The following is a 24,411-nucleotide window of genomic DNA, read 5'->3' on the forward strand; positions in this document are numbered from 1 at the left end:
CGATACGCGGGACAAGCTTCTCAAACACTTGCACGAAGAGCGCGAGACCGTCAGACTGTTAGTAAGGAGACGAGCTGAATGGTCGTCGTCAAAGTACCTACATTACGATTGTGTGCGAATGCTATTACCACCTGTTACTCCTACGTTCCCGAAACTCCTACGCGAACGAGCCCGAATCGTAGCAAAAAATCAAGTAGTAACACGTCGAAACCGTCTGATCGATTTCACCCGTTTCGATACTGTGTCTGAACGTACGATAAATAACTTAGGTAATTGCAATCTTTGAATAAAATGATCCTTAGAAGAAGACAGATCTAGTTTTTACAATATGGAACACGTAAACGAAGAATTGTTAATTATTCGAGTATTTGAAATTCGTCCGATCATGAAGCAAAGCCGTGGGCAAGAGTTTGCACCGCTTTAGTAGCGAATGTACGGTGGCACAATGATGAGTGGCCCGTTTGTTTCTCTCCACGGACCATGATTGCTAACCCCATGGAATCCCTTCTATGCTTTACGTTCGACGCTCGAAACTGATTTATCGTCCTGCTATAAGCGGTTTTGTTTCTCCCAGCGCCGAGTCATATATCGGCTCGCTCCTATATCCATAATCTTTTCATCGTTTTACATCGTCGCTAAGGCTAAGGCTAAGCCTCTGGAATCAAACTCGAACCAGTTCGAGTCGAAAAAGAAACGGATATCCTTGACAATAGCGCGTCACGTTTCCCGCCTCGTTCGTTTAATTAGTCTTCCCGATCTTTCCCTCGGGAGATCAGCCGTCCAAGGTAAAGGGAGTATGAAAACGTTAATCGAAACGAACGGCATTGTGGTCGATTCTACAGGGTGACGTTCATAAACCTGACTCTAACCGCAATTGAGTTGTATCACGTTGATAAAAATATGTCAGCAACAAAAAAGGCTATCATCGCAGGGACAAAAAATCGAGTATAAAAATAAGAATGATCAGCCATTCCGTTCCATACCATACCGTGGCGCGAACATTAAAAGATTAAATGTTTGCCAGTCGACGGTTCGTTTTCGTCGTACGGTTTAATTCCCGAAAAAGAAACAAAAATTACGAACGACAGAGCGCAGCCAAGTAGCGGAGTTACTAATCACGGTAATGCCGAGATGAAAAGTACCCCGTCGTCGTCTCCATCCATCGGCGCTTCGCTCATCCACGATTATTTTTCACCCCCTTTCTACACCAGTCTCTCGTCAACGACACCAACCTCCACCTCCATATTCTCCTCATTCTCTCGATTCTCCTCTTTCTCCGCCACCAACTTCGTACCACCACCCTAACCCAACCACCTCGGTCCATGACCGGGCGACGTTCTCCTCTCCGCGACGTCCTTCGTCCTTTTCCACTCCCTTTTACCCTTCCTCTCACCCGTTAACTCGTTCCATACTCTGGCTGCTAGCGTCACCAACCCCTACGTCGCTCTACCATCATCCCCCTTTTCGCGCACAGACACCGCACTCTCCTCGTTTTTCATCGAGTCTACTGCTCTTCTTCTTCTCCTCCTCCTTCTCCTTCTTCACCCTTTTGCACCCTTACTTTGTCTCACCAACCATGGATATGTATATAAAGAGTGTTCGTGAAATTTGTGATTTAACTGGAATACGGTATGTTAACGCGTTGATGGTTACAATAGAAATGATCGCGTATGTATCGAGTCGCGGCACTCAAACGACAAGCAAAGGATTTTCGAATATAAAGCCAGCTCGTTAAACACGTTATAAGTATCAATTTGACCGTCAACTTTTACGAGCACGGTATACATCTTACTCTATCCTTGAACCTTCTTGAGCACCCTTCGAAATGTTTCACCTCGGTATCCTATCCTTGCGTAACCTCCAGACGCCAGACTACGGGCTACGGACTACAGACATCTATAAGCAAAATCGAATGGGGTGGCTCTGCGAAGGAGAAGGCGAACGAAATTACACTCCCCTCCGCCCTAGTATTTATAGCAACGCGCCCGCTTTGGGTATCGTGTACGACCGAAATAGAGTCATTCACATCCTTTGCAGTGCGCTACCACACGATGACATACTTTATAATTCGCCGTGACGATACTCGTGGGGTCAATCACGAACGAACAAAGTTCACACACCGTTTCCATCTCGGCTAACGATTCTATTTTTACGCTCCAACGGCAATGCCACCCCCTGTCCTCGTTCGACGATTCGAAGCGAGCCGTTGTTTCGATTCGATGGAAGATCAATTTCCTGTCCAGCTATCGGGATAAGCGGCTCACGGGCTCATGCTCGCGAGGATGATCGACGCGACTGAAGCAGCTAGTTACCTAACAGCCGCGTGTAGATTGTAACGAAGGAAGCCCTGCCCTAACGAGAACGTTAAGTAACAGGAATCAGTCGCCGGAACTAATAGGCTGACGTGCACTTCCGCGACGCATACGCTTCTATCGGCCTCTCGCCCGCTAATTATTCCAAACGCGTGTCTTTTCTTTCGATATTCCTCTTCGACTGACGAGAGGGGTGCGCGCGACCTTCGAAACACTGACTTACAATTCATTCAAATGTCTGCACTCCTATTTCCATCGCATCAATAAACTATTTCTTTTCTTCTTAAGAGAAACAAGGAGCTTATCTTTGCTCTGTCGCGAAGGAGAGGCCGCGAAATACATTTTTTTTTCTTTTTCTTCTCGATCCGATCGCGTGTCAGTAGGTCAATCGATGCTCGAGGACACGGGCAAACTTGACACACTTTTGCGTTTTCGTTGTGCGCGTGTGATCGGGGAATCATTATGCACAACGAATGTGCATGGTCGGCCGCTGTTGAACATGGTAATCGGGATTGATCAATCGGCTCTGCTCAACTCGCTGTTCCTATTCACAGCGGTTTCAATCAACTTTAATTTAACTTATTTCAAACTAACTAGATTGCTCTTTTTTTTATCGTTTCATATCTTCATCGGAACTGTCTGATAACTTTATCTACCAAGAGTGCATCCTATAAGAAATCAGGTCGTACGAAATTAAAAAGAGAGAAAGATACCACGAGACACGACGTCAAAGTAGGGAAGAAGGGGTGCGTGTAGCGTGAAAATTACCTAAATTCACGACAGACATTACCGAGGTTAAGCGGCTGCTACGACTAAATTCGAACGGTGGACTCGTGCCAAGGGTGCGATTAATTAACCCCTGGCATCGTCCACCTCTCAACCTGGCCTTCCTGATCGTACTTCCATCGACTTGCACGCGTACATCACGAGCAAACAGCTTTTGTAAACTATTTACCTCGAACATGATCCATTCAAATGAACAAAGACAACCCATATTATAGAGAGATCTTCTTTTTGATATTTTATGAAAAGAAACAAGAGGAGAAAGCAGGAGGAAACTAAGATATCGCCGGATTACCAGGCTTTATAACGAACCGCAGGGAAAAAGAAACGAGATTGCACGCCGATGAACCGCCGCAGGAAATAAGGAGATGGAAAAACACGGAAACAGCCTTTTCTCTGGGGACGAGAGATTATTTGTACACGGTGTGCGAGCATGCATCGGTACAATGGCATTGCCGTAGCAATTATACAGGGTGTCGTGTAACGGGTGATTCCTCCGGCAGAGGAAAGTTGAAAAGGTGGAGCAACGTGTTTTCATACAAGGCTTGATTAAACAATGAAAATGACTTTGAAATTCTGCTGATGTCTGCAAAGATTATCATAATTTATATGAATGAGATTAGAACGAAAAATCTCAACAATGTTTTATATACGTGCCTTGCAACACACATCCATTTTCACAATGGTACTCGACGCGTTAATTACCCGTGCACTTGAAGGACTACGAAAATCAATTTTCTTGAAACCTCGTGCGAAAAAAATTTCATTATCCACATTCAACTTATTTTTCCACGCGGAATCATTCCCTGTATTTCCATCGTTGTTTTTCTTTTTTTTTTTATTTTTTTATTTTCGTCCCTTTCACAGAGCAGAGAATACCGAATAATTTTACCGCGAAATTAACGTATTTAGAACGGACTCTCTTTAATACGCGGTCGAGGGGGTGTATGTAAAACAGAGCTCGGTTAGAGTAATGCGATTATTATCGTTGCCTCTCGCGCGGAAGAAAAATACCCCCGTACAACGCAAGGGGGTAGAAAAAGAGAGAGCCAACGGCAAAAATAAAAAAGGAAAGAAGGAATCCATTCGAACCGGTGCAATCTCGCGGTGTTACGCATAATTTCTTTCCGCCGTGAATCAAAATTGCTACGTCGAATAGACGAAGATAGGAAGGGATGGCTTAACGCTGAAATTACGAACCGTTCCGTTCATTTATTCGTCCATCCTCTTTCAATATCGTCGGATCGTGATCGTTCACCATTCCATTCGGTGTATTCGCGAGACGGCCGCGAAAATGGACCGTTTCGCTTCCATAATGCTCGACGATTATTATTTGCCAATAAAGAGAAAGCGGAAGAAGAAGAGTGAAAAGAAAAAAGGTAAGAGGCAAGAAGAATAGCCGCGCCGATCGTGGAAGATGGTTACGGACACTGTTCTCTTCTGTCTCTCCATTATCCAGTATCGTAGGTAATTTTCCAGCGCAGCGTGTACCAGTGAACGTGGCTTACCAGCCGGGACCCATTGTTTATTTCCTCTGCTAGTCCTCCGGTTCTCTTCTCTCTTTCCGGTTCCTTCTCTTCTCGTCGTTTCTTCCTTCGTACACCCGCCGTTCCACCCCCGTCCATCGACTTTACCAGCCCACCCCTTTCCCCCCTGTTCCACTCTCTTTCTGTCCCTTTTCCCCTTTACTAGCTACAACTCTCGTCAAGCCACCGCATTATCCCACCCTCTCACACACCGGTATTGATTCCGTCATACCACCCCCCGCCGTGAAAGCCAGGGTTGTTCTCTTTGTGTGTAACTGCTAGCTACGTGTGTGTACGTTTGTGTTAGTCTGCTCGTGTGTTCGTGGGTGTGTATTTTAGCCACTGAACGTCCTGCTCCGCTCCACCCATACCCACGCTGCTACGCGCGTGGCACGGTCAAAGCGAATTCGAGAGGCTAACCCAGCACGGTGGCTGGTTTAATAAATTACGCTAAATACCAACGGGTTACACGCGTGCATATGGCGGTCACGCACGCTGCGAAAGTTCCAAGAGATTGCGAACGCATCCGGTCGAGCAGAAGCGATCTACTGGCTAATTAACCCCTTCGATCCGACCTAGGTACACTGAACCGACACGTCGAGTATCTTGTACCTCGTGTGTAAACGGTTTCTCGTCAAATTAATAAAATCAATTATTCCTTGCGTAATTAGGTGAAGTACGGCTCAAATTTATAAGTGGGTATTTGAAAATTTCCAATAGGGAACACACGATCGAGCGTAAAATTGCAAATGTCACGGTTTAATCGCCACGACAAACGCTTGATTAGTAATTTAATTAACGGGATGATGTCTATAGCGATGGCACGATAACCCGCGTAGCAGGAATACCAACGTAGCCTCGTAACGACCAGAATAGAGACGCGACAATGGCATTAGAAACAGATTAGGGGATGCAGATGCTGGTGAAGGTTTATGAGATTTCCTGTAAATTCCACAAATACGAGAATCCCACTTTATCATCTGGAAATTTTTCATTCCCAATTTACGATCGAATTTGAAAAGACGCGAAAATGGTGCAAACGAGATGAGCGATAACAAAGAACAGAGGGAGAGTACGAAACAGAAGGCAGAGAGAAACGAAGAAGAGGATGTTTGCCACTCTTCGACTTCTTCATCCCCTTAAAATTCACCCCGGCGTTCTCCTCGCGACAGATTTGAATAATGTAACAGCCGAGGAGGGGTGGAAACTTCTCACCCTCTTCCTCGGTCGCATTTGCAGCAGTGGAAATCCAAAACCCTGAGAGTAGCATGAAGACGAAGAAGGAAGGAAGAGGCGTTTTCAGAATTTCTCGTCGTTCTCGTCGCGGGACATTAAAATCATTAAGAACGATCTGGAAAGTCCGACACCGGTTTTACGGAGCCGTTCTCGGTCCATCGACTTCGCGATATCTCGACGAATACTCGATTTAACTCGAGATCGCGATTTACAACTGCGATTATGCACGTGAGACGTGACGACAACGATTAGTCGAACGTCTGAACGTCTAAACGTCTGAACTCTCACTCGAACGGTTTACCTTCGCAGAAACATCTCGACTCGTTTTTCTTCGACTGATCCTCCTTGAACGTGCGATCTTCTAATTTTAGAGCGGCATAGCGCATTCATTAATAACGTCTGGCCGAGCAGTGCTCGTTTCGTAATCGCGATCAAATCGATCGTGTTTTCTTCTCGATTGACCGGCACGCGGCAGAAATCACCTTGTACGAATCCGGTATAGCAAACATCCTTACAAAAGTAGGGATGCGCTACATAGATTCGCAATTTTGTAAATTAACCGTCTTTGGTTGAAATTTGGTTTAAAGTTCGACTGGATTGGACTTAGTCGATGGTATGGAAAATGACAAACGAGCAAACTGGAGGATGGGGAATAAACGCGAGAGGATCGTAGATAATATCGTGAGACGGATCGCGCTCCAGACGCAGTTTTCTTTCTTGCCTTTCGTGGGAAGATCCCGACAAGAGGAAAACGTGCGCACGATTATTTTGCTTCGACGACTCGACCGTCAGTCCTCTGCTCTTCGTTTTTTTCCCTAGAGCGAGATAACGCACGCCCCTGTGCTCGATACGGCTCGACGAATTGCATCAACCAACCAACCGTCTGTTCTACGTTCGGAATCTTTTCTGCATCGCGTGGCAACCAGTTATCGTTTTTACCGCGACTCGTCCGATAACGAGCCTTCGAGAAGGATTAATTAATTCAATGGAAAACTTCGACGCTGAGGGTTTTTCATCGATGAAAAAAAAAAGTCATCGATTACCAGTGGTCTATGTATGTTCGAGAAGAGAATCGATAAGCAATTAATTAAATAACAGGTAGTAGACGCAGTTGAAAAGGAAACGAGAAGGTGTCGGATCCGCGCGAAAAAGACGAAGCGGAGAGGACGTAACCGCGAGGAATTTAACTCGGCGAAGAGTTCCAATGTCTGCCATCCGATTAGTCGAGCCGACAGCCACGGTGAAAACGAGGTCAGAGAGGAGAACGAGCTGCAAAGACGACGAGTGCATGCAAGCACGCACGCACATATTCCATGCGAGCAGAGGCGAGTACACACGCACGCGAGGTACGCGTCGACGGAAATGCGGCTCAACCGTGGCGACTTTCCGCTCGCAGGCGAGCGCAATCGCTCGTTTTTCCTAGCGAACGATATCGGTCGTGGAAACGTCCGTTCCTAACACACATCGACGTGAAAGTGACGCCAGAGATTCACCGATATCTCGATAATAATACTCGGACGCGATTAATCTTTTTGAAATGAAACTGGGGTAAAAGCGGAACGAAAGCATAACGAATGTAATACTATCTAGTCTGCTTTTGAAAGAATGATTAAATTTATGGAATTTATTCGACGAAAGAAACTCCACGTTCGCGATATATCACACACATTGGAAAGTTTGCCCTAGATGAATAAATTTATAAATCTCGTACACGTCGCGAACGGTAAACAAATTATATTTCGATCGGAGGTTAAAGTGGCAGATGAAAGAGAACCACGTTATCACCTACTTTTATAGTGTATCGAGAGCGATGCGAGGAATTAAGCTTCAAATTTTTCCGACGTGGATCTCTGACAACTCAATTCCAATTTTCCTCAACATATCGTACAGAAAGAACCTGATTCCAAGATCCTCGAATGCTTTTAAACGAACAAGGTTCGGAAAGCCAGGTGCAAGAAGAGGACAAAGAAAGAGGGTGGTTATAATCTGGCGTGCGAATACGACGCATATACCCGTGTGTACGGAATAACAGACTGTTACCACGACAGTGTGCACTGTGCACGCATGTATGAATCCAATAAGAAGAGACAAAGAGGGAGAGCCACGCACAAATGCATGTACACACGAACGAACAAACGAACGAACGACAGGATTACGTAAACTACGAGGCGGGTATAATGCGATCAAACGACCTACAAATCACGGGCTTCGCTTTCTGCTTAACGCGAGACCAAGATTTAATCCTATAGACGATCGGTAGATGATCGGATGATCGCGAAAGGTGAATCCTCATCCTCCAACCCTGCTCCGTTCAGCGACGAATTAAACTCGCTATGCGTACGAGAATCTCCTTCTCCTAGCCGTAATCGATGCTGATGACACAGGTGTGCTCTTGTTTGTCACCGCGTGATTCTCTGATCTTTGTGCCCTCGTACCTCTTTGTTCTTCGCGACTACATCGTCAAACGAGACGCGTACGAAGGCATATGCTTACGAGTTAAAGATTCAAGCTTCTAACTTCGAAGATGTACTCGAGATAAACAGGGTGTTGCTGTGACGATAAATCTTCGGTCGAAAATATTAGCTTATTGCGTAGATGATAGAAGATGAATTCTATTGAAGTGTTTACATTTCACGATGATACCATAAAACACTTACTAAACAAATATGTGTTAAAAGAAAAATATCTAACCTCTTTGCACATAGAGCGTTATTATTTGCTTGAAGAGACGTTCTTCCAAAGAATACGTACAAGAGATCGTAAACACTTTCTATTAACCTCGATAAAAATATAAGACAGCCTCTACTGAACGAGCCCCGTCGAAGCTTTCATTTCCACGACTGATTCAAACACCATGCATAGAGTATCGATCGATTTTGGATAGATTGGCTCGTGGACGTGGACGAGACCGGAAAGCCGTAATGAATTTGCAGCTGCCGAAACGCGGAACGAGTCACGGCCAAATGATCGCTATTTGTCGTCGCTCGGAAACCAGTCCGTCATCGTTTCGATCCTCATCGTCATCGCGTCGCACAACACTCCGTGTACTCGTTAAAGCCTCGTGGCGAATTATGTAATCCGCGAATCAATACACTTCGCACGCTGCGAATATGGACTTTGACTTGTAAAATATTTCGGATTTACATGTTGATCAAATTTTTACTCGCCATGGAAAACGATGTAGAATTTTCTATTATACTTTTGAAAAATAAAAACTTTTCGCGATCAGTCTGTTGAATGGTAAAGGTAAATCCACGAATTGGTGATGCGGTAGGTAAAGCTGTTTATCTAGGAGCGGTATGCGCTCGAGTCGTCATTCGATTCTGCTAATCCGTTCAAAGCAATTGGAGCGTTATTTACTTCTTGGAAGGAGTCGAAATACACGGTAAGAGAGTTGCACGGCGGATGGTTGCGTTGCAGAAAGTCAGCATCTTCGTGGCGTGAGGCGGTAGCAATTTCGATAATCGAGTTAGCGGTTTTGCAAAGATTCTTCCGTCCGCTGGAAGTACCGACAAATAGAAAGAAAAAGGATCACGCACGTTCCTCTTTGACAAACAACGGAAGAAGCCGCCAGTTGCGTGGCTGTGGTAAAAAAGCGGATCGCAATTTTTATAATTGTCTCGAGCATCTGCGATTCACAGTCCTTTCTTGTTCCTTACGTAACTAGGCCGCCATCCGCTCGTGGCTGACATACTGGAGCGAATCGATTGATTTGCAGTAAAAGTAATTTTAACAGAGTTGGGGCACAGTATAGCAATTAAAAGAAGTGTTTAATTGTTGATAATGTGGCGGAACACGAATTCAAAGCTCGCGCGAAAGCGTAATTCCGATTTCTCTCACAGACTTAACATGGGTATCGGTTTCTGTGACCATTCTTCAAGAACACCACCGATCTCTGATTTTATTCTGTATAAACATCCACAGTGACTTGCAAGGATCGGCTTGCAAAGATTGGTCAAAATTGATAATCTAGTTTTTCAGTTAAAAAGTCACAAAAAAATCCCTATCAGTCGGTCAATAGCGGAGCTTCGCTCCAATTAGCTGGACGAGATTCTTACTCGCCCATCTTCCGTCGCCCAATTACCTTTCTATTAACGCGATAAATACCTGAACGATGTCACCAGTAAAAGTTTAGCAACTCCGAGACAACGTGTGCGGTCGGAATAACAGTTGTTAACGTACAAAGCCAGATATAGAAATCACGAGCATATGACACCAGTGGTTACGGTCTTAATATAGCCGGGACTTTGTTCATTGTCATCGGTGCAGACAAATCGTTTCGATAAACAAGCAAGACTCTACTCCATTATAACGATCGTGCTCGTTAATTATCGTCTGATCGCAAAACGTTTGTATTTAGATACGAAGCCACGGTGCAGTCTATTTTTGACCGGATCTCTGTTAGCAAAACGGAAAAAGATTGAACGGTCGAGGAGGTCGGTCGATCGTTCGTTATTTCTGCGAACGAATTAAACGACGCCCCGGCGAATTCCGTGCAACGATTTCCGGTAAAATCGACGAATTGCCAGTGGGCGTGCAACCAGTGCCGGCTCCCTAACGAGTACGTGACGGTAACTAATTAGGTTAATTGAAGGCGTGAGCCACCGACATACCATCCACGTTGTCTCGTATCTTCCTCCTAAACGATCATAGACCGTTGATCTGACCTGTTTCTATTCTATACGATTCTTCGCTTACTTATTTAATTAAAGCTAGTTTCTACTTCAAAACAACATCAAGATAGGAGCTCCGAATGTTAAAGCACACCCTTTAGTTTCAGCTACTTCCTTCATTTTATCATCATTTGAAAGAAAATGCTAATTCCCATCGGTGAGGATCGCATACGATCACGTAGCAGAATAAAAATGGAACACCTTGTATACATACAGGATACGCTATATCCGTCAGGATATACACAGAATCCGAGCAAGCAGGAAACACGTTGGGTATCTCCGATACGCTCGCGTCCCTACATTCCCGCGCGATCCAATGTTTCTTTGCCCTTTAGTTCCAGCACGTTTAGCACAAGCACATCTCGGCAACGTTATGACAGAAGAATACGAGCGGCTTTGAACGTGCGTCAAGGAACAGCTTTCGCCTCCTCAACCGTGCGAACCACCGCCAAAGATCCCGGAAGTCTGTCGTATTAAATGCTTCCACGTGTACGGACAAGGTGTGTGTGTATATATATATATCTCAAAAATATATAGGTACGTTTTGCGTGCGCAAACTTGATAAACCGTTACACGATGTAAGAGTAAGTTGCACAAGGTGTTTCAAAGGTAAACCTTTCGAACTTGTGAAAAATCTTGATCGAGATTGTATTAATTGCGGATAAGAAGATGATAAAAACACGGAATCGAAAGTTTTCCTGCGCGACACGTTCTCTCGACGGAGAAAAGTTCGTGCCCAGAATGAAAAGGGCAGAAGTGTTGCCCAGACTCGAAACTGAGTATTGAAGCAAGTGGCATTACCCAGCGTGGCTTTTCTTCCGTGTGTCGTTCGAGAAAGAAAGTTGCTCGACCAGGATTTTCTACGGGAACTCGTTCATTACGAGCGCTATTTACGATCGACACGGTCCTATGATTCGTGAACACGTAACTGGCATAACGATTCGATTACACTGACCTACTACTATGGACAAACAACTCACGCCAACAGAATGGCGTTCCAATGAACCGGAATAAAGAATTTTCTATCCGATTAGAACGGAAGAAGAGAATCTAAACTACTGTCACTCATCGGTCTCGTCGAAAATAGAGGGTCTCTGAAAACAATTGCATGTCTTTTCTTTTAAAACAACCTGCTTCATTGAAAAAGAAACGAATGAAAGATTACGAATTCGTGATAAACATTTTGTGCATCACCCGAAAATAATAACAAGGCGCGTATAAAGAGTTAATTCAAAAGCTCGCTCGGAAAATGGTGGGTGGTAGATTTTCGAGGTCGGTGTACCGTGTCGGAAAAAAGCATGCTCGCGTGTCACACGGACGTATTCTTTTTTGACAACAGTCGTCGGCCGTTTTTATTTCTGCTCAGCAGATAAGAGAGGTTCTTTCTCGCTTTTCTTCTCGTTCTCAGCGCACACCAAGGTGTTTACAGAAGCGGCCAGGTGGAAACGTCCTCTTCGCCACCTCGTATGCTGTGGTAAACGAGAGTATTGCTGGCTTGTACAGGTGTCGAGTTGCGAGAAGTTGCCCATCCTCCTATTCTCTTTCCCCTTGTTTCGCATTTTTCTTTCTCGGTTCGTTTTCTTACGGAACGCAGACCACACGTATTTTCAAAAATGAACCGCGGAACAACAAAGATCGACTTCTTCATTTAATTAAAAAGAATTAACCGAAGAAAAGACTCTATCTAACGGTGGTTGTTTCTCATTCGTGTACGACCGAGTGCATTACCGTAGGGACATATCGAAGAAAAAGCCAAGACCTGTCCTCTTTTCTCTATAAAAGCCCGTTCCATCTCTTCTGGCCTCGTCTTCCACATTTACCCCGATCCCTCGAGTCGACTAGTCTCGTCTCGTTCACTCCTGTCGCGGTCGTTGCTCGTTCTAAATCACAACTTTTCGCCGTACGAGCCACGCTACATGGAAATGCAAATGCGCGCCGTTAATCTCGGTAATAAATACGGGCGCCTGCTGCTTAAGTTCGCGGGCGCACTCTCTCGGTGCGCCACGCCGCGCCGCCGGCGTACACGCGTCCTCCAACTTTTCACCACGTCTCCTCTTCTCTTTCCATTCGATTCGTTGTTGGAGCCACTCGTCTTATTCCTCCGGCGTCTTTATTTCCGATCGCGAAATGGAATGGACCAGCCACGACTACCGATACGAACGAACTCGCGAACGCGATACACGCAATCGACCGATGGAGACCGCGAGTGCCACTTTACGATCTCGTTGCTCGAACCTTGGATTTACGGGCGACTAGCTTACTCGCTCTCCCTTACTCCCTTTTCCCTTCCACGGGAATCGTCCTGGATTCTTGTACAGTTCGTTGATCTCACAACTACTTCACATACGAAAGAATACTGAATATAATCCGATCATCTGCAGCGAGATGCGTCTATGCATTCAGTGTCTTTTATTATACAAGATATTTAGCGAAGAAAATCGCAAACTGAAATTTGAAAGTGACCTGCTCAAACCTTATCATATTTCTAACTCTTCGATTTCTTTACCCTTCTCTCTGTAACTAATCAACGAATAATCACAAGATTTCTGATACTACACGCTCACAGGCGTTTCAGTCAGAGCTTATTATATCACGAAGAACGTATAATTCGCAATAGGTTTTCTTATATCGTCGAAAGTACGGCAATAAAGGGGACGTCACGTTCCTGGTCGCGAGTGTAGACCGAAATCTGGTGGACGCGATACGTGACGACGACAAGGGAATCCCTTTCCTCTTTCTCGAATAAGAACGCAAAGGTTGATCGAACTGGTAGAAAGCTAAAAGCAGACTCCTTTGCATCACTTTTCTTGCTCTCCTTCTCGTTTGCATCTTTTTCTTCCTTTCAAGCCTTTGTCAAGTTTTTCTGTGGCTTCTTTGCAAAACGCGTCGAGGAAAGAAGGTCGGCGCGAGGTTCACGGTAAAGGTGCGGTTACGTGTCGCGTTTTTCCCTTCCGTTGTTCTCGATTACTCGCTCACGTTCAATGTCGGAATAAACCGGATGATTAACAGCGAGATTACGGTTTTGCCGTTCATGTGGCACGCGTCGCGTCGTGTGCCACGAGGAAACCCCGTCTTGCCACGCTCGGCTCGATAACGCTCGCGTTACACGCCGGAAAACGAAGAAAGTCGCGAAATTTGTCGAACACGCAGCAGGTGCACAGCACGTGGCCGCATGAATCCACGAGGCTCGTAAAACGGTTATTAGGAAAGTTTAAAAGTCGCGAAACACCTGTTGAGCAACGGTGAGAGGCAAACGACGATGACTCGAAAGGTGATTCGAACATCGTGCGGAAAAATTGTATCGCGAGCTGCTCTTTAACCTTTTCATTGCTATTGGCACCTGTATGTGATTGGACTTCGATTGTACGAAATGAGAAATTGATCGTTTATTATACAGACTCTACCAGAAAGGGTTAATTTTTCAGTTCCGAAGACCGAAAGATAATCAAGTGACAAAATTTTCATATATTAAACTCTGTTTTCGAGCTCCGTTTTAATCCATTACTTAAAACGAATCGACACTCAATGAAACATTTTTTTTGCAAGCCTGAATTGGCGCTTCTGGCGCCTCTTATCTACCATCCCGGTATCGAATTTCGTGTTTTTCTGAGCTTCAGTCTGAAGTGTAAAAAAAGCGCAGGAGAAAAAAAGTGGTAGATCTACCGGGCTCGGCATCCCTCGGTAAAATATTGTCCGGGCGCCCGGACACCGATCAAACCGGTTTGTCGAGTTGCCAATTTTTTAGCCGCGACTTCGGCGTCCAGCTTGTAATCTTAAGATTTCACACGTTTTTCGAGTGGGAACCGGTTTGAAATCTTATGATGCCACTCGTGCCGACGCGTCAATGTAGATCCTATATTCCCGGAAATGAAGCGTGCGTAGAAACTGAATGAAGCGCGAGAAGAATGGGTACAAAGCATGAATCAAATCAACCAGCGAATGGAAACAAAAACGTTCGGAAGTGTTGCTGTTAATGAAGATAGAATAATAGGAGAGGCGTGATATTTCCTTTTCAAATTTAAAATACCGCTGGAACTTTATTTTGTGCGCTCCGCGAGATAACAAATAATTACTTTGGAGGCCGCGTTTTATGATGTCTACGACCTTCGTGATTTTATATGTAAACAAAAATCTACTGATAAAATTGTATTCGAGCAGTTTCATAAAATTACAATTAAATCTAAATTTAAAGAAAGGGGGTGAACAAGAGATACCGAACGAGCTTTTGGCTTCGCCATAACGGTCGTGTGGGATTTCTCTGTAGACCCTCCGGGCAGCTGCTACACCGCTTCGGTATTCATCTTCCAGATTCGAGACTGAAATCGGAACACCCTGAAGATCGTACGTATAACGCCAGAGGACCGGCCAAATGTTTCCTGAGGGTACGACGACAAGAGTAGCAAGAAAAAGGAGGAGTTGAAGCGATACCATATGGTGGCTAAACGATCTCTATCGACAGACTGATACCCTAACGAGCGACACCTTGAAAACACCGTGAATCTTCGACATCCAGAAAAATCTATTATTAACCTCCTATAATCCATAGCAGGGATTACTGTACGATATTCGGATTTAGTCTGAACAAAGTTCCCTTGTTTATGGCTTTAAGCCGGAACCCAAGATGCTCCAGTTCCTTAAGCTCCTTAGAATCCATAACACTTTGACGACTTATGGACGTTCATTGATTGCAATGGGCTTTCGTAATTTTTCATTTGAAATTAAATAAGATGGAATGAATAGGTGACACCGGATGTTAAAGTGTTAAAAATCCTATCTTTTCGAGGAAACGCTGTCGGGCTTCCGCAAGGTATCATGGTAAATGATACAAGATGAAGACTTTGGTAGACAGACTTACCCTGACGGGAGCATGGAAGAGCGGAGCGGCGACGGTATGCGGATTAGCATGGTGGTGAGCGTGGTTATGATGGCCATGGTGATGGTGTCTGGTGTCAGGACCACCTCCTGCAGCCGCCTGTTCGGCCTGGACCGACATCGCCGCGCGGGCCTGTCGTTCCCGCTCCCGAAGCCGGTCCCGGTCCACGCTGAAAATCCAAAATTCCGTTTCGTTACTTCCCTTTGATAGATTATACCTTGTGCGAGATAATTGGGAGATCATCGATACGCTCCGAAAACTAATACCATCCACAAGTATTCGTTGCATACCAAGAAGTTGAATTATGACAACCGCTTTACATACTGTGTTAATACTGTTCAGTATCGGATACCCCAAAATATAGTGATAGATATTGAATTAAATGAAAAATGAAAGAACTAGTCTCCTAAGAAACATTGATCGATAGATTTTTTGCAGCAATCTAACGCAATCGAGTCGCATTAAACATTGATCAGTTCAGTATCCGTGACATTGGCTGATCGAACGTACCATTTCAAGCTCGTGCTCTTTCAATACTCTGTCGCGTTTTTTATTCAATTATTTAGATGCAGCCGTGACGATCGGTAACGTAACGAGCAGCTTTGTCTCCAAAAAGGAAATTCACGGAGGAGGAAATTTTCATAGCATCCGCGTGATTCACCAGAGAATAACTGGTACGTTTTAGGAAGTGAAGATCAACGAGGAGGAAAGGAAAGGAAAGGAAGGGAAGGAGGATAGACAAGGGCAAATAGAGACAAGAGAAGGGCAGCTGCAGGCTGCGCGAACACCTGTTTAGTCGCGTTTCCGGCGACGCCATGGATTGCGTACGAAACGAACGTACACCGCTGCAGATTATCGATTCGTTGGCAATCGTCAATTCGAAAACGACCTTCTCTTCTTTTACGCTACGGATCGAAACCCCTTCTTCTCTTTCGCTCGTTTCTTACCCGCGCGAGGATTAGAATCTCGATCGACGAATCGCTTTTCAATTCGATACAATTACGATTCGCTTCGAATCCAGACTATTCGTCGATTAAATGCCTGCTCGACGAATCTATTTCCATGCATAGAGCGAAATCGCATGGAAGAATCATTGGCGGAAAGTTCTACCCGTTTTCTAACTATCTGATTTTTCCAAGCTGAACGCTAGCAACGAACAATTATTACACGATTCTACGTTTTATAAGAAGTTTCGAAGCTGAAGAATCTTTAAAGGCAGAGATCTTGTGTAAATGAACGCTGGAAAACGCTTTATCATCGCGTTATATTGAATCAAGAAGTTCATTTAATTCTCTCGTTGAATCACTCCTAACGCTGACTACGAATTTAAATTACTCGAGTAATTACGACAAGATAAAAGATAGAGTCCCAAATATCATTAATACTTCAGTAGTAACATGAAAATTAAATGATTGTACGATCTCAATTAATCATATCAAAATATGCCGTACAACATGTGCTTCGTTTCCACTATGACAAGGTGTTAATGACCTGCATTGAATTTTCAACGAACTACTTAAAATAATTTCCTCGACGCGTTAATTTTTAACGGTTAGAAAACATTTATCTCGTGAAATAACAGCAGAGAGTCGAAAAGGGGGTGGTTATATTTTCATGTGCTAACAATTGCTCGGATCGAGCAATATCGAAGCAATCAATTCTTTCATCGAAACGTACACGATACCGAATGCGAACGCGGATGCAGCGGTTCTTTGTGTGTCAGTTTTTCACGTCGACCGGAAATATCGACGAGACAAAACGCGGGAGAAGATCGAACACGTTGATAGCGTGGAATCGTGCAAAATTCACGGCTTTCGACGCGAATGCGTGGAGAGAGGAGGCGAGGTGAGGAGAGATGAGGAGAGACGAGGAGAATCCATGGGCCAGGATTCGTTCGATGGAGTCAGGGGCCATTGGCCGACAAGCCGGCGACGGGACGGATATTACCGGCGGCAAAGCATCTCGCCTCGTTCCTCCATGCACGTATATCTCCTCCCATTACGAGTTTAGAGATACGACTGATTTCCTGGTTACTAAAACGCACTACTACTCTCTCTCTCTCTCTCCTCCTTTCTTCTCTTATTACACGATACTTTTGCGAAACGTTTCGATGAAACTAGCACAGCGTGGACACCAGCGTTCCATCGATTAGCAAAATTCAATAGAAACGCTTGCGAGCACGTGTAAAATGAATAATAAGCAACCAGGCGTTTAAATATTTTACACTTGTACTTTGTTAATGAAATTTAACTTTGAAAAGAGCTATAGATTTCAATTTTAATTGGAACCCATCAGTGGGTTATTTAACGATTAATTGCATCCGCATATATTTGTTCGCGTAATTAAACATTCGCATAATTCAGATACCAATGTATCACGACCATTCGAATCCGAGAGATGAATAATCGTCGAGCACGATAATCGATTCGCGGGTTACCTGCTAGGAAAGTGGAAAATTTTCCTGATCCCTGAGAATCGATTTTCTCCGCAGGCTCCTATCTCTCCATCCTTCTGTCCTTCTTTGCCGTGCGTCGGGTTATAAGTTAACGAAATCGGTAATTAACGAGCTCTCGACGCTTGGCGGTCGCGGTGCGGTGGCGACGAGGAAACGAACAAGATAGCGAGAGTGATTACGGTATTAAAGAAGGAGAAAAAAGGCCGTTGATTCGTTGGGAATTTGCGAACGTGCAATCTGGTATTTTAGACTTCGTTGGCTTAAAATAAAAGCGGTAACGTTTCTCTCTTCTATTCGAACATTCAACGAACTTGTTACTCCGTCTAATGAAACAAAATCTTGGATAATTAACCTTCTCGTTCCGACACAATTCTGACAAAATATGCCAGTCACACGTCATCGATATCCTGGGTTTTTCAGGGATTTTCACGTCACAGCGGTATTATGTGTACAGATGTTGATGATTAACGCGCCGCTGATGACGTAAATCGAAGTGGAACCGGTATCTCTGAACGTTCGCGTTCGAATGTCGCAAAAACAGGTGAAATCGAACGGCAATTTTCCATTGGATTCAACCGATCGCTAATATCCGATAGAATTATTTACCGGAATCGTCATTGGAGTTTTCAGTTGATAAACGAGAAGAGGCTTTCGATCGGGCTAGTTTTTTACAAAACGAAAACGAGAATCGCTTTTCCCCATTTGCAATACTCATTCGTCATCGATGGCCTGCTGTTGTAGGATTTTTTAATTAAAAAAAAATACACACACACGCTCGTGTAACCACTCCATCTTCGATTGGTCCAGATCGAACGTTGCAGTCGATGTATTTTTTCGACGAGTATTTCGGGAAGCTTGTTAATTTCTGTTATTGGTGATTTTGAGAAATCGAAGCGTGATGGATTTTCCTCGTTCTCAAAAAACGATGAAGGTTGTTGGTCCATTTGATATTCGTTCTTTACGTTGAACGCGAACTCCGCTCCATTTGATTCGTGTAAGAAGGGCGAGTATACTTGATAGTTGGTCATAAAACAAGGTCGCGATGTTTTATTGACCGAACAAGGAGACTTGTTCGCTTCCCTTCGATAACGTAATAATCTTTTATCGCGCGATTCAAGAGGATATAGGCCAAGCGGATAGCCTGGAATACCTTTTGACGGTTGGCTTGTTCTTTCCCGGGCGATCAGGTTTTTTTACCAACGCCGAGAGAAATCGATTCAATTGTGTCGCGGTTCGATGGACACTTCGAAAAACCTTTCCGACGGCTGATTTTTTTTTTATTTGTGTAAAACAAATCGATACGGAATGGGTTAAATGAAGAGTGTTCAATGCGTACGAAGCGGTTAGTTTTTAGAAACGTTCGCGGACGCGGTTGTGGAAATGTTTAAATTAAACAGAAAAACATTTGTCGTTTTCAAAAATTGTGAAATAGCTGGTTCAGAAGAAGCTTCGAGGAAGACTACAGTTCCTTGTCGCAGAAACATCTTCCCGTTGAATCACAATTGACGAACCCAATGACTCGGTTCCATTGACACTGACACACTGACATCATTTCGCGGTGCGACAACCTTCGAAAGCCGCGATTCGTTTCTACGCTCGCACGTTAATCTCCTTGAACAGAACTTACCCGTGTTGCATCGGCTACTATAGTGTCTATGATATTCCGCCAATTCCTCCAATCGCTGTTAAATAATAATCGTCGCAATGTTAAAATTCCAAGATCAAAAGTGAACTAACAGCAGCACTATTTTGGCGGGAAACTCAGAAGATGCGCGTGCACTCGTACTACAATTGCAAACGTGATAAAAGTGGCGGGAAAATCGCGCAAGGTAAGCATTTGTTATTACGAATATTTGAATAAAGATGAGTATCCGTTATTTGCGTTTCACACAGTGGGAAATTACCATCTCGAAACATCGATACTCCGAAAGCGAACTTTATCGTCGCTTGGTCATTCCTTATCAAAGATTAAACCTATTATCAGTAGTTATCGTTCTTCTAATCTCGCTACAAAGTATGATGCTAGATCTCGATTCGTCTCGTGCGTTGGCCACATTATCAGAGTCAATAAACAGGCCAATAAATGGACTCGGCCAAAATGATTGACGCTTCCTGTAAAATCACTTTCTTATTACCCTCTTACTGCGAAATCTACTATAAAATGAAAGTTCTTCCGAGGACACTCGGCTTCCTCGAGCCTTCAACGTGTCAATATCCGATAAAGATATTCTACAGAGGTATCGATGAATCGTAACCGTTGTTTCGACCCCAATAAACCCGTCCTCGACGATACGAGCCGCGTTGACAAAGGAACGCGTGAGAAACGATTGTATTCAGGAGTGGAGTAGAGAGACGCGATTAACCATCGATTTATTAACCCTTTCGGCTGTGAATATCTTCGTAAAGTAGGGACACCGTGGACTGAATACCTCTTCACTTTCGATACGTACATTTCAGCCACGATTTAATACAAATTTGATACATACAGAAAACAAAAAAAAATACAGCAAAAAAACGAAGTTCACGAAGTGCAAAGTGTTAAAAATACAGCGAGAACCGTTGTGATAGCGATGTCTGGCGGCGCAAAAGTCCGATACCAAAAAAGTAAATCGAATATTAAAACGGGATAATATCCATTGTTCGTCTACGTCGTGGATTTGGTCGGTTCGTGATCGTGAAAGGGTTAACGCGTTGAAAAATCAGCGAAACAAGACTGATAATTTCGCAGAAATATCGAGGGCGATGTTGTTGGTTGTCGTTTGGTCGGTAAGATACGCAGCAGAGAACACGCGAACTCTGTTTTGCGGCGCAGAACGGCCAATGTTTTCGACACGAGATGATGTTTCTCTCGGGCCAGTGGACGGCCATTTTTAAAAGGAAACCAAGGCTCTTCGGTAGCAGCGCTCTCTGTCACTTACGTAATCCGAAGTTAGCGTGTGCCGCTACGCGCGTCGAAACAAACGATGGAAGAGGAGGCCGCGAGACGTGGAAACCGTCGAACGGAGAGAGACGAAAGATTTCGCGCCGAAAAGGATGACGAATCGTGACAAAATATCTCTCTCTTGGGTGAACCGTAACAATTTTGTTAGCCGACTCGTATACCTATGGAATAACCTGGCCCAATGTGACGTCACTGGAGAACGCTCCAAAGTAAAAAGGGAAAGATTTATCACGTTTGAGTCAACAAAAGCGAAAGAAAAGAGAACGCTGGTATAACACATCGCAGCTCTGTTAGAGAAATGACGTACTATTTGTTTTGATAAAAATGGCCCTTTCCTCGAGTATACCAATACTTTCTTGAACGACCGAAATCGGCTTCAACGCCAATTTTCTTGCATCGATATTTACCTAACGCAGACGAATCGTCGATACACCGACACTGAATCTACTCTGTTTACCGTTTCCGCGGTTTTATGTTTGCTAAGCACCTTGGTTTTTTTCCGATTAAGCTGAACATTGAACGGGTCCAAATTGGTAACGCGACCGGTGCATTCGGCCATCGAAGGACGTCGAACGCAAACGACCGTCACGTTCTCGAGGTTAAAACAAACGACCACGACGAGAGAAGCTTAATTATTTTTCAGATAAATTCGTGGAGAATTATCAATAACAAGTTCCTACTACATTCCGCTTTGTTTGTCATGCAGATAATGCGTTACATTTCAGTATCTCTTTGTAAATAAATCTTATAGGTAGGAACATGAATCATACCTTGGCACGAGCGCGTTCCTTGATTCGAAACGATGCATCGTTGCTGTTGTTGTTGTTGTTGCGATCGAATGGAGCATTTTTCACGAGGAATAATTAACTGGAAATCCGTGGATAGCGCGAACGAGAACAGAGACGACACTGTCGAGGGAAAATCGCGGTTAATAGCGATGGCAATAAGCGTTTGAACGAGAGAGAAAAATATGGCGGCACGTGGTACATGACGAAATCGTGATTATCTTGCGACGAACGCTCTTGAACATGGCCGCTCGCCGTCGACAGACGTTTTTACGCGCAAGCATCTGTCGATAATTTTCTAGAATTAACGAGAACGCTGGCAAACCGCTCTCGTTCGGTCGCTCGACTCGGTTTGGTTGCACGGCGACGACGTGCCGTTTACCAAGCTCCGCGGCTCTCTGTATTTATATCGAGCGAAATCTAGTTTCGTCCGGTGTCGTCGGGCGAAAGTAAACAACGAGCACGACTATTCGTTTCGCGTATGCCCACCAAACGAATTCCCTGCGATCGAAAGACATTGCCCGGCAACGGTTTTCCGCTCGCGCGACCGACCTTCCGTCTAGCAAAAATTTCCCCACGTGTACTCCGCTCACGAAACTCGTGTCATACTTTCTCCAAAAGTGCTATCCGGAAAAATACTAGCACGTACGCTGAGAAAGAAGGGAAAAAGAAGCCCGAGTTAACACGCGATCGAGCGACGACGAGATCAATCTTTTCTTTTTCCGAGCTCGCCGTGGAAAGTATCCGTGGTAGCGCGCGATCTATCGTCACGGCACGTCGCAACGAGAATTTACTTGGTCGTATAATCGAGCAAACAAAGAGGGAAAGCACGAAGAAAGAAAGAAAGAAAGAAGGGGAGGAGCGAGAATGATGTACTCACCGTCCGTTCAAGAAAGCACCAGTCGACTGATCGCGATATCCAAAAATAATCCTGACAGAAACTTGTCACTAGAACCGCGATCACCAGAATCACTAGAAATACCGAGAAACGATTGCGAGGAAACGACGAGTGGACAGGCCGCCAGTGGCGACGCTCGATTCGCGCGGAAAAACACTCTCATTCTTTCGTCGAACGCTGAAACGATTCCTGGGGGGCAGAGCGTGTCGAGATCGACGTGGTCGTTTTCGAGCGCACGAGAGGAGCGGCTAATCCAGAAGCGCGCGCTCCAACTCGTGGAACCAACACACTATGTATACAACTCTCACCAAACAAAGATAAAAGGCACGTACACTATTGTATTCGTCGTTAAAGCACCTTTTACCGGAACCGCCGTACCGAGTCGAAAGGGAACGGAAGAAAGCGATCTTCGATTACGGGAGCAAGAAATTCGAGCTGTACACTGAGGTGCTAGCCGTCACGTACTACACGAGCAACAACAAACTCTGGGCTCGTCTCCTTGACGCGGTAACATTCTTGAATATTTACACACGCGGTTTCGAAAATTGGCCGAGGGTCACGACACTGGGTAATCCAATTTGTTTACATGGCCCGTGGTGCTCGAAGGCTGTATGTGCACGACCACGTCCGAGGCGAACGACAATTCACAAAACGGCGACGACGTAGCGCGACCGAGTGTGCACGAGACGATCGTCGACGAGAAACTGGCACCTTCCGGTCGAGACGAGGAGAGGGAGACAAAGTGGAAGCGAGACGGACCGACGAGGTACACACGTAGAGGGCACGTACAACTTGGCCTACGTGTTTGCACTTGTATGCGATTCTATGCGCACTTGTGTCTGTGTGCGCGCGCGCCCTCTCCCCGAGTACCAAGAGTGTGGGAAGGAGAGAACACGAGGAAGAGCGAGAGAGGAAGAAGGGAAATCGCGACACTAGCGACCACGGGGGCGACTCTCTTGCACACACGCTCTTTTGCCGCAAAAGCTCGCGCACTAAGAGCACCGGAATAAAAAAAAAAAAAAAAGGACAGGTACGCATCGAGACTCTGTGTACGAACTTCTCTCTCCTCCATAGCTGTCATATTCCTTTCCTACCTCTTTCTCGCTCTTTCTGTTAAATTTTCCTGTCTGTGTGCATCGTGTGCCATCATTCGGTATACGTGTGTCTGTGCAAGTGCATATGAGACAGCTAGAGAACGAGTTGAACGAAGAGAGGAGAGGATCGAGTGGTGAGAGGGAGAAAGATAGACGGAGAGAACGAGGAGGGCGGTGAGAGGAGAAGCAAGAAGCAGAGAGTGAGACAGAGGAGTGGGAGATTATCAAAATGGCCGCGCGCGCAACTTACTCCACCTCTTACTCCTCCACCTCCGCCGCCTATTCCTACACTACTATTCCTCCACCTCCGCCGCCGCCACCTCCTCGTCGGTCGACCGACACGCCGCCTCGCGCGGAAACCGCCAGGCGCATTGCCGCACGATATAATAGCAATGGACTACCGTGACACTCGTAACGCTGCTCAAGTTCCTTACTGTTTGCGGACCTTGTTGACTGATGTGCGCGCAAAACGCTGACGGGAAAACTTGAACGTAGCGGGCGATAAAAAGAAAAAAAGATTGTTAAAGGTAACTGAATGAAAAGGAATTCATGATCGAGCGTGCGCACGTCATTCGCCAGTTTCGAAAATTCCTTTGTTCACTCTGTTCGAAACGATTAATTGGTTAAATGGCATCGTTGATTATTTGACCTTTCGAAATACAAAGTGGAAAAGCGAATCACTGTATCCTTAATAATCGTTATTATAAAGTGCTGTACCACCTATTTTCATCAGTCCATTTTCATATAAATTCATGACCCAGGTCAAGGTACGTATCGCGTATAAATCTCTTTGACACACAAAACACGCGTTTCGCTAATTTTCGGACAAAACCCG

The 24,411-nt window shown here is 44.9% G+C and overlaps 1 protein-coding gene across 8 annotated transcripts in view; it reads right to left on the reverse strand.

Moving 5' to 3' along the window:
* Positions 1-24,411, reverse strand: part of LOC114882124 (AF4/FMR2 family member lilli) — a 105,272-nt gene that overhangs the window by 45,597 nt on the left and 35,264 nt on the right. For 5 of the 8 annotated variants that reach the window (XM_029199015.2, XM_029199012.2, XM_029199005.2 and 2 more), the window contains one exon: positions 15,386-15,572. In XM_029199015.2, the coding sequence (XP_029054848.2) occupies positions 15,386-15,572 (187 nt within the window). Of the gene's footprint in view, positions 1-15,385; positions 15,573-21,569; positions 21,708-22,464; positions 23,459-24,411 lie in introns of those variants that run through there. The other 3 variants (XM_029198999.2, XM_029199027.2, XM_029199032.2) reach the window with 3 other exon arrangements.

This window comes from Osmia bicornis, chromosome 1 (genome assembly GCF_907164935.1).
Source record: "Osmia bicornis bicornis chromosome 1, iOsmBic2.1, whole genome shotgun sequence".
Taxonomy (NCBI): Eukaryota; Metazoa; Arthropoda; class Insecta; order Hymenoptera; family Megachilidae; genus Osmia; species Osmia bicornis.